Source organism: Colletotrichum higginsianum, chromosome 1 (assembly GCF_001672515.1).
Source record: "Colletotrichum higginsianum IMI 349063 chromosome 1, whole genome shotgun sequence".
In the NCBI taxonomy this organism is placed as follows: Eukaryota; Fungi; Ascomycota; class Sordariomycetes; order Glomerellales; family Glomerellaceae; genus Colletotrichum; species Colletotrichum higginsianum.
In genome coordinates, this window is record NC_030954.1 from 5,806,758 (window position 1) to 5,822,675 (window position 15,918).

General features: G+C 59.5%; 3 protein-coding genes across 3 annotated transcripts in view; all 3 read right to left on the minus strand.

Annotated features, from left to right (window-relative positions):
* Window positions 1-1,381: 1,381 nt before the first annotated feature.
* Window positions 1,382-2,797, minus strand: CH63R_01723 (Udp-glucuronosyl udp-glucosyltransferase; the record flags this gene model as incomplete). The annotated part of the gene is made up of 1 exon (XM_018296698.1): window positions 1,382-2,797. One exon carries the CDS (start codon window positions 2,795-2,797, stop codon window positions 1,382-1,384), a length of 1,416 nt encoding a protein of 471 aa, XP_018165060.1.
* A 1,947-nt stretch (window positions 2,798-4,744) lies between these two features.
* Window positions 4,745-5,550, minus strand: CH63R_01724 (Udp-glucuronosyl udp-glucosyltransferase; the record flags this gene model as incomplete). Its single annotated transcript, XM_018296699.1, has 2 exons — window positions 4,745-4,947; window positions 5,079-5,550. 2 exons carry the CDS (start codon window positions 5,548-5,550, stop codon window positions 4,745-4,747), a joined length of 675 nt encoding a protein of 224 aa, XP_018165061.1.
* A 1,207-nt stretch (window positions 5,551-6,757) lies between these two features.
* The window catches only part of CH63R_01725 (UbiD family decarboxylase), a gene marked incomplete at both ends in the record, with an annotated part of 33,717 nt that continues 24,556 nt past the window's right edge, over window positions 6,758-15,918 (minus strand). Inside the window, one exon of the mRNA XM_018296700.1 lies at window positions 6,758-15,684. Within this exon, the coding sequence (XP_018165062.1) occupies window positions 6,758-15,684 (8,927 nt within the window). The remainder of the gene's footprint in view (window positions 15,685-15,918) is intronic.

Here is a 15,918-nt window from a genome sequence, read left to right on the forward strand (position 1 = left end):
TGTCCCTCAGAATGCCAATATGTGTTTCAAGAATCGGTGCCACTAGTGATTCAGATTCGTCTACAAGAACACAAAAACAATGCTGTGGTTTGTCAGTACTTCAGATGTATAGTTTGCTGTCGTCGTAGTCTACAGTCAAATCAGTGCCCTCTATGCAACCCTTATCTCAAGGATGTGTATGGCGGAGGTAACTGGAGCAAAAGGGTACCAGCTAGCAAAGGCATATATATATCAACAAAAATACAAAAAACCGAATGTTGTTAGTGTTAGGTTAATCTAAAGACTCACACTAAGGCGAACCTGAACTGCCAGGTTCGGAGAGATTTCCTCGCCACACTGTGAGTCAATCGTTTAGGACTGTGAAGCCTTTGACGGAAGAGGCCATTGACGACTCTGAGAGAGACTGGATGGTATGAATAGGCGGCGGAGGGCCAGGGACGTGGTGAAAGGAGCTTTCCTGATCGTCGCCGACATTAAGACCCTTGACAATAGCAGCTGTATGCCGTCCATCGTTCGGCGAGTAGACCCCGAGATCCAGCGAGACGCCGAGACGGCCCCCCTTCTCTCCTCACCGATTAAGTTGGCAAAACGGTCATGAACCGCCGCAGGGGGGTGAGAAAAAAGGTTCATCATTCGCGGGGGCCGTGGCGTCATCTTCTTCTTCTTCTTCGTCTTATTCTTCTTCGTCTTCTGCTTCTTCGCAGTCGAAACAGCCATATTCGGGAAGGCAGAAACGCAGGATGACGAATTCGACGAAAAAGCGTCGAGTCTCGTGGTTGTCGACTAGCCTCTTCTCCTTGCCTCTATCATTGACCATTATGTCCAAACCAGCCTACTTTCCGAACTTGAAGTAGTCACCACTGCAGCTGCAATTTCATGTCGGGCTAATAATATCATTAACTAACAGTGTTGTCTCTGATCTTCAACACGGTAGTTGGTTATGGTCACTGCATGTCCGACGTCTATCGTAAGTAAATTAACCTATCGGGGACACCTTTTATTTCCCCTTACGGCTACTCTGCCCGAGATCCCTCAATTCGAAATTCAACCGAAAGAGCTTCTTCGCCATAGAATCAGTCCCCTCTCACGTGGCTTGAGCACTCGTCTATGTGTGGCCAAGGTTTGGCTGGCTAAGCTGATAATGGCATGATATATGGTAGCATTATTCAATTTGATGACAATGATTATTCAATAGAGTGGGAGTAAACGCTGTATTACTGTTTCTATGTAGACCACCCAAAGGCGTTTCCACCGACGATCTGTTCTCACTGTCCACAATGCCCTCTGCTTCATGTTGCTGTGACACACTCCTCTCCGTCTCTTTCATTCAGTATACGCGATTCAGTGCACGTGAACATGTGGCAAGCCGTCTCAGGCCCAGCTACGCGGCATCTGCATGTTCCCAGATGTGCTTCTCTATGACATCCAACGCCTTCAGCTCCTCGCTCTCTTTCTTGATCTCCAGCACCCGTTTCTTGTACTTGTCGTTTGCAAGAACTTCCTCCACGCCTTCAGCAACCTGCTGTGGCGTCGGGTTGCCCGTCTTGAGGTTGTGCGCCACCCCGGCCCACTGCCCTCGCATGGCGACCTCGGGCTTGTCTTCAGTGTCGCCGCCGAGGACCATGGGCACGCCGTTGATGATGCCGTGCATGAAGCCGCCATAGCCAGCGTTCATGACCCACACGTCGGCGAACTTGAGCAGGGCGTCGTACGAGATGAAGTCCACGACCCGCGCGTTGGCCGGTACCGCCACGTCTTGGGGCAGCGCCGCGCCCTTGACGCCCAGAATGGCGACGACGATGATGTCGTCGCGGTGGGCCAGGCCCTGGATGGCGGGGATGACGAGGTTCGTGTAGTCCAGCGCGATGGTGCCCTGCGTGACGCCGACGATCTTCTTGTTCCCGGCCGTGATCTCGCCCCACCACTCCGGGTACTGGTAGTTGGGGTCGACGGGCTTGGGCGGCAGGCAGCCTGCGTACTTGATGACGCCGGGGAGGTCGGATCTGGGATACTCGAGACTCGGCGTGCACATCTGCAGCGTGACGTCGTATCTCGTCTGCCATGCCTCGAACAAGGCCGGCGGGAGCTCCTCCGTTGCCCCGAGGGACTTGGTAATGGCGTTGTACTCCTTTGCCGGTGCGGCGAAGGGACCGTCTGGGCCGAAAAACATGCTGTTGAGGAGCGCGTTTCTCGCGCGGCCGGACTCGGTCGAGTCGGGGGGCAGACCGGGCCCGAACGGACCAGTGTCAATGCTCGAGACGACGATGGGAGCGACGTTGATGTCGATCACAGGTGGCCGGATGGTGTATCCCTTGGGCAACGGGGCCCCGAGCATCAGCGGCGTAAGCCCCATGAAGAACGACTCGTGGACGACGATGACCTGACGGTCTGGGCGCTCCTCTCGAACTCTCTCGAGCGTCTCCATCAAGACGCGGAAGTGTTCGGGCACCCACCTGATAAAGATGTTGCTGAGATCCCACATGAGGCGGGCGTTGCCGGCGGGGACCTTGTTGCGCGCCTCCATCATCTCCGGAGACAGGATCGAGGGCAGCGGGACGAACTCGGCGCCCATGCGCTTGATCTGGGGGTGGAACTCCTCGCCGCCAATGTAGGAGGCCCCGAAGCCTCGCTGGATCATTTCTGCGGCGATCTGCAGGACGGGGTATGTGTGCCCGGAGGCGGGCGCCGAGCAGAAGACGAGATAGGGGCGTTTCTTGGTGCCATCGCCGACGCCGTTGCTGGCGTCGGCGGCGGCGGCGGCCTCGATCCTGGTCACAGCATCTTCTGATATCGTCATCGTTTCAAACAGGAAAATCCGGTGCGAGGATTGTATTTGGGAATTGTGCTGCGGTAAAGAGATGGGAGGGGTTATCGGGGGATATAAGAAGAGGGCAGCCCGAGGTAGATGAGGAGGGGCAGTACGCAAGGGCAAAGGTCGTCCGAGATCAGCGGCAGCGTTTACGGATTTATATCTCTGTCACGGATCATGGAGACGGGTGACCCTAAGGAATGAGATCCAAATCATAGCAAGGTCACACTCGCCATTGGGCTTTATGAGCCCACCTTTTGTGCTCTTGCGTATACCTGGCCCCCTCCATGACTGGAACTGGGGCTGGGACAAGACCAGGCTTGCATGACCTCATCTAGCCTGTTCCAACAGAGACTGAGTCTGTCCAAGTGAACACCCATTGAACAAATCACAAGAACGTATGCATCGCTGAGCCAGCAAAGGCTGCGTCATCTGCCTCAATGTCAAGTCTCCCCGATAGCGCGCGGTTGAGTAGCTGTGTGGGAAATGTCGCCGGCTCTAGTGAAGGCAGGATTCCACAAGACTGCGGTGTCGATGGGAATCTGACGGCAGATTTTAGTCTGGCCAGTCCCTATCGTTCCCTGGCAATCTAGCAGCCTGGCAACCACCCGAACTTTGGCGGATAGAGATCCGAGCAGGCCAGTAAGAAGGACAAGTATTACGCTCGTGGTCGTACATGAGCCGCCGTCCCGTAAACGCAGCCAGCCAGCGTGCATGGCCATACGTGCCAGGCTCAATTCCCACGTGAAGGAGGGAGGGGGGAACTTGGACGACTGGGGATGACACGGCTGCCGGCGTTATCAAATCTCATTGGCGTTGCGGTTCAAGTATCAGCGTGTCTGACAAGGAGCTAACAGAGGCAGGATCAAGGTTACTGCGGCTTACCCTCAGCCCGTCAGCAAGATATCTACGACAAAGAGGAGTGACCCAATGAGCCCTACCTGTACCGAAAGCGAGTTGATGTTGATAGCAAGATTCCATGCATAGAGTAGGAAAGAAGAGGTGAACAAATCGGTCATTTTCCAACACAGCACCGGGAATGTCCCGAGGCTTATCTCAGTTTCAAGATTCAAACAAAGCTTTGCGAGCCCTCGGTACATTCATTCGAAATCTTAGCTGGCTCCACAGCGTTGTAATTTCACCCAATTTAGACCCCCCCGGGAGAGGCTGACGTGTGATGGTTCGTACCCAGTCATTGTTCCTCAGTACCAGTTGCAAGTTTCCCGCGCGGTTGTTGGACGCCATGACCCGTGACCAAGATGAGCAGCGTCGAGAACGCCAGCAACGAAGGAGGAGAGTTTCGAGAAGAGTCAGCGTGCATGGGTTGCGTTTACCTTCCTTGTCTTCGTCTTCGACCGCCTGGAGATGATGGGTACAGTGAGCTGACGCCCATACTACCACTTAGCTCGACAAGCACCCCAATCTGGCCATCTGCATCGACGATCGAAGCGAAGGATGAGAGCAATCTACACAGTGGCTTGCGATTCCGTCATAAGACGGACACCTGGATACGGCCACGTCAGTCAGTCATTTGTGTATGCTCACATGTGCTGCTGCTTTAGGCATCGAGATGGCGCTGGCCCACGAAAAGATGCCGTTTGATATAAGATGAACGGCTGCATAGCCGCACAGTCCAACTCACTTAAAGTCTTGAGGCTCTGTCTAAGCTGCTTCATGAGCCCCGAGGGATAAAAAAGGATCTGGACGAAGAAGGAAACAATGCTGTTTGGGAAATACTCCGAGGCCCTTGTGCCTATGTGCATCGTGGACCAAGCCTTGGGGACATTTGTGCCGTTCAAATCCCATTCTCCGAGTCGTACGGATATTTGTATTCCAAACCCCCCAAAAACGCCAGTTGATGAATATTTCTTTTCGCCGGGATTACCCCCCCGAAAATGCCATGTTGTTTGGTATGAGGACAAAGGTTGAACCGGCTCAAGCAACCCCTTTTCCTTTGCGCTCGCCGGTCCGGGCGAAAAGTTCCCTGAAGCTCCATTGTCCTCTGTCCGTCTCGGCCGCCGACCCGGAGCCGGAGCCGGAGCCGGAGACGGGGACGGAGCCGGAGGGGTTGAATAGGGAAAACCTCGAAGACAACGAGCTGGGTTTCGATGTCGCGCCGTAGACTTCGGTCGGCCGCCCTGGAACACGAGGGTTGTCAGTTCCTTATGTCTGCCCGTCTGTCTGTTCGGCTCTGGAAAATGCGAGTAATGCTGGGCAAGGCTGGGCACTGATGGGGGCAACGATGGGAGCAACGGTTGTCGCAACTCACTGATATTCCCGGCGCCTCCGATGCCGTACCCCCTGAACTGACGATCCCTGACGGCCGTCTCCCTCGCGTCATCGTCGTCCTCGCCGGCATCGCTGCTCGCATCGTCGACGCTCCTCCCCCTCCCCCTCCCCCTCTCCCTGCTCCTCATGGTCATCCCCCTACCTCGTGCGGGCGCTGCTGCGCTGCCGGCGACTCCTGACTCGAACTTGGGCGCCGCCGCCGGGGTCGCCGTCCCGCCCACCGCTGCCGCGACCGGGGATGGCAGCGCCGGGGCCACTGACGACACGGCGGGCCGCAAGTTCGCGGCGGACACGCTGCGGACGACGGCGAGCCGTCCCTGGACGCGGACGCGGTGGCGGCGTTTGCGAGCGGGGATGAGCTGGTTCGACTCGGTCGATTCGGGGTCGATGGGGCCCGCGTCGTTGCCGTCGTCGTCGTGGGAGTGACGGCGCTGGCCCGAGAAGGAGAGCATGATGGGATCGGCGTGGGTAGGGGTTGCTAAGAAATGAATGACTCGGTGTGTAATATGTCCCCCCCTAAAAAGAATGATAGAGGAGCGTCTTGATACAAATGAATGGCGAGCCTCGTTGTGTGAGAGCAATAAATCCCCCCCAATACCACTTCCTCGATGACAACAGCTAGCTGGAGAAGTGGCAGAGAAAAAGAGAGAGAGAGAGAGAGAGAGAGAGAAGCTGGCCGGCTGGAAATTACATCAGCCGCACCGGAAAGGGGTCTCAACTCTCAGAGACAATGCAATGAATGACCAGGGGGCGGGGAGGGAAGGGGGATAATGGGATTGTTCTCTCGCTATGAGCTTGGCCAACACCAGTTGACATCCCCACAACTCCAAGATAAGACAGCCCAGCACACACAGTACTGTAATCAATCCCAAGCGGCCGGTTCTTTGCCATGGTGGTGTAATTCCTTCTGTCAATGAAAACGCTACTGCATAGTAAGCAATCCTTCCAGCCGTAGGTAAACACTCTCTCACCCCCTCATCAAACCTTGCGCACACTTAGTACTGGGGTGACTACCAGGGGACCGAACCAACCCCCTGAAAGGCATGGCTGGAGACAGGGGTTTTGGGGTAACATCGCCGGGGGAGCCATCCCGGATTTGCACCAGGGCCCGACGGCCCCCCGGTCCTTTTTGGGGGGTTCCCGGCTGGTTCGGAGGTTACGTTAGGGGGTAGGTTGGTCGTGGCTGGGCTGGGCTGGGCTGGGCCGGGCCGTCTTGAATCTTGAGTGAGAAGAGAGCTGCGATTTAATAGAACATCAAGAGTTGTGTTTCATGTGATTGCAAGAATTGATGTGACACCTTCTTACCTTACCAATTATCGACCCAAGTTGTGATGGCTCACAAGTCTTTTAGGATGGATGGGTTACTGAACAAAGAACGATTCAACGACGACTGCACTCTTTGAAGTTGTTTTTGAGTGAACAAATGAAGGTGGTATTGATATTATATATTACATGATTATCCGTAGGGGAGAAACTCGCGGGGTCTCCGTACAATGAGTGGCCAAGGTTGGTTGAGGGTATTATCCGTATCCAAGCAATTTCAGTTTCCCCTCAACGCCGTACGACAACAACAACATAGGAAAAGGAATAGTTCAAGACAAAAGAGAAAATGGGGGGCCGCTGGGGGCTGTGGTTGAAGCAGTCTGGAAGAAGAATCTTTTAGCCGCCGCCGACGTTGGCGTTGACCGTGGCGAGGCCGAAGATGCGGAGGTTCAGGCAGGCGGAGACGGCGGAGTTGGTCAAGCCGGCCTGCAAGCACTCGGTGGCGATGGGCTGCGTCAACAAGGGGCCGAGGTTCAGGAGACACTGCACCAGGTTGGGGGCGTCGACCGAGATCAGCGCGCCGTTGTTCACGTCGGCCCCGAGGTTGATACAGGCCGTCGGAGGACCCGTGAGACACTGCTTCTGGATACAGGCGGCGTAACTGTCCGTCGACCCTCCGAGGAGGGCGTTCAACGTGCCGGCGAGATCGGTAAGGGTACACGTGAGCAGTTTTGTGAGATCTGATACGACCGTGCCGAGGGCGTTGACCGTCTGGGCGACTCGGCAGGCGTCTAGGTTGACCTGGAGCTGGGTCGGGGAAAGCGTGATATCCAGCAGATTGCCGCAGGCCACAGGAGCTTGAGCACAGGTGAGCCCCGTCGCGCCGCCGGGACAGATGACGCGGCCGGCCGAGGCGAGCGTCTGGCCGAGGGGGAGGCGGAGAGCGCCCTCGATACACCGGAGGACGGACAAGCTACCCTGGGCGACGTTCGCGCTGTTGGCGCAGTTGGTGACGCCGGCGGTCTGGTTGAAGACGCCGAGGGTCCTGATACAGAGGTTGGCGTTGGCCTGGACCGCCGTGTTGGCCACGTCGGCCGCGAGGTTGGCGCAGACGGTGGGCAATCTCGGGATACACGTCGAGGCCAGCCTTTGCTGCAGGCACTGGGCGTGGTTGAAGCCGAGGAGAGTGCCGACCAGCGCCGTGACGAGGTCCGGCGTGAGACAGGCCTCGACGCCGGGGAGGTTGGCGCTCGTACCGAGGGCTCCTCGGCAGGCCTGGATCTCGGCCGGCGTGTAGATGACCCTCTCCTGCACCGAGGCCAGGCCGATGACGCTGACCCATTTGTACCCGACGAGCCCCGTACACTGGGCCGGCAACGCGACGCTCGTGGCGCAGGCCGGTGACGCCGTGGCCGTCGGCGACGGGATACAGCCGGACACCGAGGTGGGCACGAGGGACGCCGACCGGATGGCCGTCTGCTGCAACACCGTGTTGCCCGTCGTGATGGTCCGCGTCCCGGTGAAGGTCCCCGTGACGCCCGTGAGGACCGTCGTGTACGACGTGCTCGTCGGCAGGGCCGTCTGCGCGACGACCGTCCTCGTGATCCCGGTGCCGGAGAGCGTTGTCGTCGAGATTCCGGTGAAGGTGCCCGTGACGCCCGAGGTGACGGTGACGTAGACGAGGCTTGGGAGGGCCGTCTGGAGGACGACGGTGGCCACGCTTCCGACGGCAGAAAGGGTAGTCGTCGAAGTGCCCGTAAAGGTGCCCGTAACGCCCGAGGTAACAGTCACGTACGAGATGCTGGGGATCGCCGTCTGGAGAACAACAGTGCCCAGGCCGCCACCGGTAACCGGTAGCGTCGTCGTCCGGGTGCCCGCGAAGGATCCGGTGACGCCGCTGGTGACGGTGGTGAATCCCGTCGGGATGGCGGTTTGAAGAACGACGGTGCCGAGGCCTCCGACGGCCGAGATCGTTGATGTCTGCGTACCGGTGAACGCGCCCGGGACGCCGGTGATGAGCGTCGTGTACGAGACGGGGATCGCCGTCTGCACCAACACGGTGCCGATGGTGCCGGACACGGGCAGAGTCGACGTCTGGGTGCCGGTGAAGGTGCCGAAGACGCTCGTGAAGATGGTCGTGTACGAGGTGGCCGGCGGGACCGCCGTCTGGAGAACGACGGTGCCCAGCGTGCCGGTGATGGGCAGGGTGGTCGTTGACGTGCCGGTGAATGTGCCTGGAACGCCGCTGGTGACGGTGGTGAAGCCCGTGGTGACGACCGGCGGGATGGCCGTCTGCAACACGACCGTTCCGAGCGTACCCGATACCGGCAGAGTGGTCGTCGACGTGCCGGTGAACGTGCCGGGGACGCCACTGGTAACAGTGGTGAAGCCCGTGGTGACGGCCGGTGGGATGGCCGTCTGCAACACGACCGTTCCGAGCGTACCCGAGACCGGCAGCGTCGTCGTCCGAGTGCCGGCGAAGGTGCCGCTGACCCCGGAGACCATTGTTGTGTATCCGGTCGTGGCGGGAGGGATCGCCGTCTGCAAGAGGACGGTGCCCAGCGTGCCGATGAACGGCGGCGTGGTCGTCAACGTGCCGGCGAACGTACCCGGCACGCCCGTGACCTGAGTGACGTACGACGTGACTGGCAGAGCGGGCAGGGCGGTCTGGATGACGACGGTTGCGATGCTGCCGGCTCCCGGCAGCGTTGAGGTCAGAGGGCCGACGAGACCTATTACGCCGCTGAAGACGGTGACATACGAGGTGACCACAGGAAGGGCAGTCTGGATGACCACGGTTCCGATGCTGCCAACTCCAGGCACAGTGGAAGTGATAGGACCGGCAAGACCCGGTACGCCGCTGAAGACCGTGGTATACGATGTGACAACCGGGAGGGCGGTGCGGATAACCACGGTTCCAATGCTGCCAACCCCGGGCAGTGTCGAGGTCAGGGGGTCTGTAAGTCCAACCACGCCGCTGAAGATCGTGGTGTACGATGTAACAACAGGGAGAGCCGTCTGGATGACCACAGTGGCAACGCTGCCAACTCCAGGAAGCGTGGAAGTGAGCGGGCCTGTGAGTCCAGCCACGCCGCTGAACACGGTGGTGTACGAGGTGACAATCGGGAGGGCTGTCTGGATGACCACAGTGGCAACGCTGCCAACTCCGGGCAATGTCGATGTGACAGGTCCCGCAAGTCCAGGAACACCACTGAAGACCGTAGTGTAAGAGGTAACAACTGGCAGAGCAGTCTGGATGAGAACGGTGGCCAAGTTCCCGCTTGCTGGCAGAGTCGACGTGAGAGGTCCGGCAAGCCCAACAACACCGCTGAAGACTGTGGTGTAGGAGGTGACAACCGGCAGTGCCGTCTGGATGACCACGGTGGCAATGTTTCCAGTTGCGGGCAACGTGGAAGTTACTGGTCCGACAAGCCCGGTCACTCCACTGAAAACGGTGGTGAAGGAGGTGGCAACTGGGAGCGCCGTCTGGATGACGACGGTGACAACGCTGCCGCCTCCAGGCAACGTGCTCGTCACCGGGGCCACGAGCCCAGTGACACCGCTGAAGACTGTAACATACGACGTAACAACCGGGAGGGCAGTCTGGATAAGAACAGTGGCAAGGTTTCCGGAGCCGGGCAGCGTGCTTGTGACGGGGCCTGCAAGACCTGTGATCCCACTGAAGACCGTGACGTATGAAGTGACGACGGGCAGGGCGGTCTGAATAACGACCGTCCCGAAACCGCCACTTCCTGGAAGCGTGGATGTGACGGGGCCGGCAAGACCAGTGACACCACTGAAAACTGTGGTATATGCCGTGACCACAGGCAAGGCCGTCTGTATAACGACAGTCGCCAGGTTTCCAGATGCCGGGAGGGTGGATGTAAGCGGGCCGGCAAGGCCGGTGACGCCGCTGAAAACCGTCGTATAAGAGGTGACCACAGGTAAGGCCGTCTGGATGACAACAGTCGCCAGGTTTCCAGATGCCGGGAGGGTGGATGTAAGCGGGCCGGCAAGGCCGGTGACGCCGCTGAAAACCGTCGTATAAGAGGTGACCACAGGTAAGGCCGTCTGGATGACAACAGTCGCCAGGTTTCCAGATGCCGGGAGGGTGGATGTAAGCGGGCCGGCGAGGCCGGTGACGCCGCTGAAAACTGTTGTATAGGAGGTGACAATAGGCAACGCCGTTTGTATAACGACAGTTGCCAGGTTTCCAGATGCTGGAAGGGTTGACGTGAGCGGACCGGCAAGGCCGGTGACGCCGCTGAAGACCGTAGTGTAAGACGTAACCACAGGCAAGGCAGTTTGTATAACAACAGTCGCCAAATTTCCAGACGCTGGAAGGGTGGAGGTAAGGGGCCCAACGAGGCCAGTAACGCCGCTGAAAACCGTCGTGTAGGAGGTGACGACAGGCAAGGCAGTCTGGATGACAACCGTCGCCAGATTTCCTGTTGCCGGCAGTGTGGAAGTGAGCGGAGCACCAACGAGGCCAGTGACGCCGCTGAAAACAGTGGTATAGGAGGTGACAACAGGCAAGGCGGTCTGAATAAGAACTGTTCCAAAGCCGCCACTTCCTGGCAGTGTGCTTGTGACCGGCCCGGCAAGGCCAGTGATGCCGCTGAAAATCGTCGTGTATGACGTGACAATGGGAAGCCCGGTCTGAATAACGACAGTCGCAATGCTGCCGGTGGCCGGCAGGGTGCTTGTGACGAGGCCGCTGAGGCCAGTCACGCCGCTGAACAGCGTTGTATACGAGGTGACAACAGGCAAAGCAGTCTGGATAAGAACAGTTGCCAGGTTTCCAGTTGCCGGCAGCGTTGACGTGATGGGGACGCCAGTGAGGCCGACAACACCGCTGAAGACTGTCGTGTATGACGTGGCGATGGGCAGAGCAGTCTGGATAACCACGGTCGCGAGATCTCCTGTTGCCGGGAGGGTGGATGTCAATGGAGCTCCAACGAGACCAGTGATGCCGCTGAAAACAGTTGTGTAAGAAGTAACAACGGGCAGGGCAGTTTGGATAACAACTGTTGCCAGGTTTCCAGTTGCTGGAAGTGTTGACGTGAGTGGAGCGCCGACGAGACCGGTGATGCCACTGAAGACCGTTGTGTAAGAGGTGACGATAGGCAGACCAGTTTGAATGACGACGGTTGCCAGGTTTCCAGTTGCAGGGAGAGTCGATGTAATAGGAGCACCAGTAAGACCTGCGACGCCGCTGAAGACCGTCGTAAACGAGGTAACAACGGGCAACGCGGTCTGGATAACAACAGTCGCGAGATCTCCAGTTGCAGGAAGGGTGGATGTAAGCGGAGCTCCGACGAGACCAGTGACGCCGCTGAAAATCGTCGTGTAAGAGGTGACGATAGGCAGACCAGTTTGAATGACGACGGTTGCCAGGTTTCCAGTTGCAGGGAGAGTCGATGTAATAGGAGCACCAGTAAGACCTGCGACGCCGCTGAAGATGGTGGTAAATGAAGTGGCCACGGGCAAAGCAGTCTGAATAACCACAGTTGCCAGGTTTCCAGTTGCTGGAAGGGTGGACGTGAGCGGTGCTCCAACCAGACCCGTGACGCCGCTGAAGACAGTTGTGAAGGAGGTAACCACGGGTAGGGCAGTCTGGATGACAACAGTTGCCAGATCTCCCGTTGCTGGCAACGTGGAAGTGAGCGGGCCTGCAAGACCAGTGACGCCGCTGAAGATGGTGGTATAGGAGGTGACCACGGGCAGGGCCGTCTGGATGACGACGGTGGCAACGCTGCCAGTTGCAGGAAGAGTGGACGTGATCGGAGCGCCAGGGAGGCCAGCAACACCGCTGAAGACTGTGGTGTATGATGTGACCACAGGCAGAGCAGTCTGGATGACAACAGTGGCCAGATCTCCCGTGGCCGGCAGCGTGGAGGTGAGCGGAGCGCCGACAAGGCCAACAACGCCGCTGAAGACGGTGGTGTACGAAGTGACGACGGGCAACGCGGTCTGGACGACGACGGTCGCGAGAGTACCCGTCGCCGGGAGGGTTGAGGTGAGAGGACCGGCGAGACCCGTGACACCGCTAAAGACTGTGGTGTAGGAGGTGACGAACGGCAGGGCCGACTGGACGAGGACGGTGCCGAGCGAGCCGGAGACGGGCAGGGTTGTCGTCTGCAGGCCGGCAAAGTTGCCCTGGATTCCGGTGAAGATCGTTGTGTACGAGGTGACGGGCACGACGGGCAGGGCCGTCTGGATGACCACCGTCGCGAGGGTGCCGGTGGCCGGGAGGGTCGAGGTGAGAGGCCCGGTGAGGCCCGTGATGCCGCTGAAGACGGTCGTGTAGGAAGTGACCGGGTTGGGGATGGCAGTTTGCTGGAGAACGGTTCCAATAGTACCCGTGACCGGCAGAGTCGAGAACCGGGTGCCGAGGAATGTCTCACCAAGGATACCGGTGGGAACTGTGACGTACGAAGTGACCGGATCCAAGATGGCGGTTTGCTGCAACACGGTACCGATGGTGCCAGTGACCGGCAGGGTTGAGAACCGAGTGCCGAGGAATGTCTCCCCGAGAATACCGGTAGGAATGGTGACATATGAAGTGACTGGGTCTGGGATCGCAGTCTGTTGCAACACGGTACCGATGGTGCCAGTAACCGGCAGGGTTGAGAACCGAGTACCGAGGAACGTCTCGCCAAGAATACCGGTGGGAATGGTGATGTACGAGGTGACAGGATCCGGGATCGCAGTCTGCTGCAACACGGTTCCAATGGTTCCAGTGACCGGAAGCGTGGTGAGCCGGGTCCCGATGAACGTGGCCCCGAGAACACCCGTTGGGATGGTGACATATGAAGTGACTGGATCCGGGATGGCAGTCTGCTGCAACACGGTACCAATAGTCCCCGTAACCGGCAGAGTCGAGAACCGGGTGCCGAGGAACGTCTCGCCGAGAACACCGGTGGGAATGGTGATGTACGAGGTGACCGGCACAATATCGGGGATGGCCGTCTCCAGAAGGACGGTGCCGACGGTTCCGATGACGGGGAGAGTTGTCACCCTCGTGCCGGCAAAGGTCACGCCGGTCACGCCGGTGAGGATCGTCGTGTACAGCGTCGTGCCGGGGCTGGGGATGGCCGTCTGGAGCACCACGGTGACGAGCCCCGGGTTGCTGGCGTCGGGCGGCAGCGTCGTCGTCTGCGTGCCGGAGAACCCGCCGAATATTCCGGTTATGATGGTCACGTACGAGGTGTTGATGACGATGACGGACGAGGTCGAGGACAGGCCGGTGGAGGATGGCAGAGCCGTCTGGAGCACGACCGTGGCCACGCCGCCACTTCCGACCAAGGGTAGCGTGGACGTCTGCGTGCCGGTGAAGGATCCCGGCACGCCGATCAGGAGCGTCGTGTAAGAAACCACAGGGAGGGCGGTCTGGAGGAGGACAGTCGCCACGTTGCCGGAGCCGACGACGGGCAGCGTGGATGTCCGGGTGCCGGTGAAGTCCCCGGCGATGCCCGTGACCAGAGTCGTGTAAGTGAGACTCGTCGTGGGGATGGGCGTCTGCAGGACGACAGTCCCGAGGCCGTCGGCGCCGGTGCCGGGCAGAGTCGTCGTCTGGGTTCCGGTGAAGTCCCCGATGATGCCGCTGAAGATGGTTGTGTACGATGTGGCCAGCGGAAGTGCCGTTTGCAGGACGACGGTTCCAAGACCGTTTGGACCGGTGCCGGGCAGAGTTGTTGTTTGTGTTCCGGTGAAGGCGCCGCCGATGATACCGCTGAAGACGGTGGTATAGGAGGTGGCCAAAGGAAGTGCCGTCTGTAAGACAACAGTTCCAAGACCATCGGCACCAGTTCCAGGAAGAGTCGTCGTCTGCGTTCCGGTAAAGGCGCCGCCGACGATACCACTGAAGATGGTCGTGTACGATGTGGCCAGCGGGAGTGCGGTCTGCAGAACGACGGTTCCAAGACCGTTTGGACCGGTGCCGGGCAGAGTTGTCGTCTGTGTCCCGGTAAAAGCACCGCCAATAATACCGCTGAAGACGGTTGTATAGGAGGTGGCCAAAGGAAGTGCCGTCTGCAGAACGACGGTTCCGAGGCCGTCGGCACCAGTTCCGGGCAGAGTTGTTGTCTGGGTTCCGGTGAAGGCGCCGCCGATGATCCCGCTGAAGACAGTTGTATAGGAGGTGGCCAACGGGAGTGCCGTCTGGAGAACGACCGTGGCCAAGCCGTCGGCACCGGTGCCGGGCAGAGTCGTTGTCTGTGTCCCGGTAAAAGCGCCGCCAACGATACCGCTGAAGATGGTCGTGTAAGATGTGGCCAGCGGGATGGCGGTCTGGAGAAGAACAGTACCAAGGCCGTTGGCACCGATGCCCGTCAGAGTCGTCGTCTGAGTGCCCGTGAACACTCCGGGCACGCCAGTAACCAGAGTCGTGTACGAGAGGGCCGCCGGGACGGTCGTCTCGAGAACGACGGTGACCAAACCGTCGGGGCCAACACCCGGAAGCGTCGTGGTGCGGGTTCCGGTAAAGGATCCCACGACACCAGTCGAAATCGTGGTGTACGAGGTGATGCTCGGCGAGGGGATGGCTGTCTGGAGAAGGACGGTGGCCGTGACGCCGAAACCGATGCCGATGCTGGGGATGGACAGGACGGGCAGAGTGGTCGTCTGAGTCCCGGTGAAGGAGCCGAAGATGCCGGTGACGATGGTGATGTACACGGTGCTGACGCTGGCGGTGGGCGCTGCGGTGGGCAGAGCCGTCTGGATGATGACAGTGGCAACTCCGTCGGCGCCGGCAGGAAGCGTGCTTGTCTGAGGTCCAGCCAACGTGCCAGGGATCCCGGTGAAAACAGTCGTGTAGGACGTCGGGCTGGCAGTGGGAAGGGCACTCTGGACGAGCACCGTGGCGACGCCGTCGGGGCCGGCCGGCAGAGTGCTGGTCTGCAGTCCGATGAAGGCTCCCGGGACACCCGTGAACACCGTCGTGTATGAGATGCTGGACGACGTCGGGATCGCGCTCTGGACGACCACGGTGACCACTCCGTCGGGGCCGGCAGGCAACGTCGTGGTCTGGGGCCCGACAAAGGGCCCGGACACGCCCGAGAAGACGGTTGTGAACGACACGCTCGCCGGGGACGACGTCGGTGTAGAGGTGCCGGTGACTTGTACGATGACGGTCCCGATGCCCGAGCCGACAGCGGGGACCGAGAAGGTCGTTGCGACGGAGCCGGTGATGGTGATGGTTGTGAAAGGATCGGCAGCCACGCTGGGGCTGGCGGTCGGGGTCTGGATGACGACGGTAGGGATACCGGTAGAGTCGGCCGCCGGCAGAGTGAATGTCGACGCAACCGGGCCGCCAGAGGTGACTGTGATAAAGGCTCCGGGGCTTGCCGAGAGAGTGGGCGTCTGGATGATGACGGTGCCGACCCCGCCGATGACTGCTGGCAGAACGGTGCTTGTTGCGGCAACCGGGCCGCCCGTCGTGATGGTTGTGAAGGAGACGCCGCCGAGGCTCGGCGTGGGCTCGGACACGATGACGGATACCACGCCATCGGGACCCGTGGTGACGGCGGTCGCCGGGAGAGATCCGGTGCCGGGGA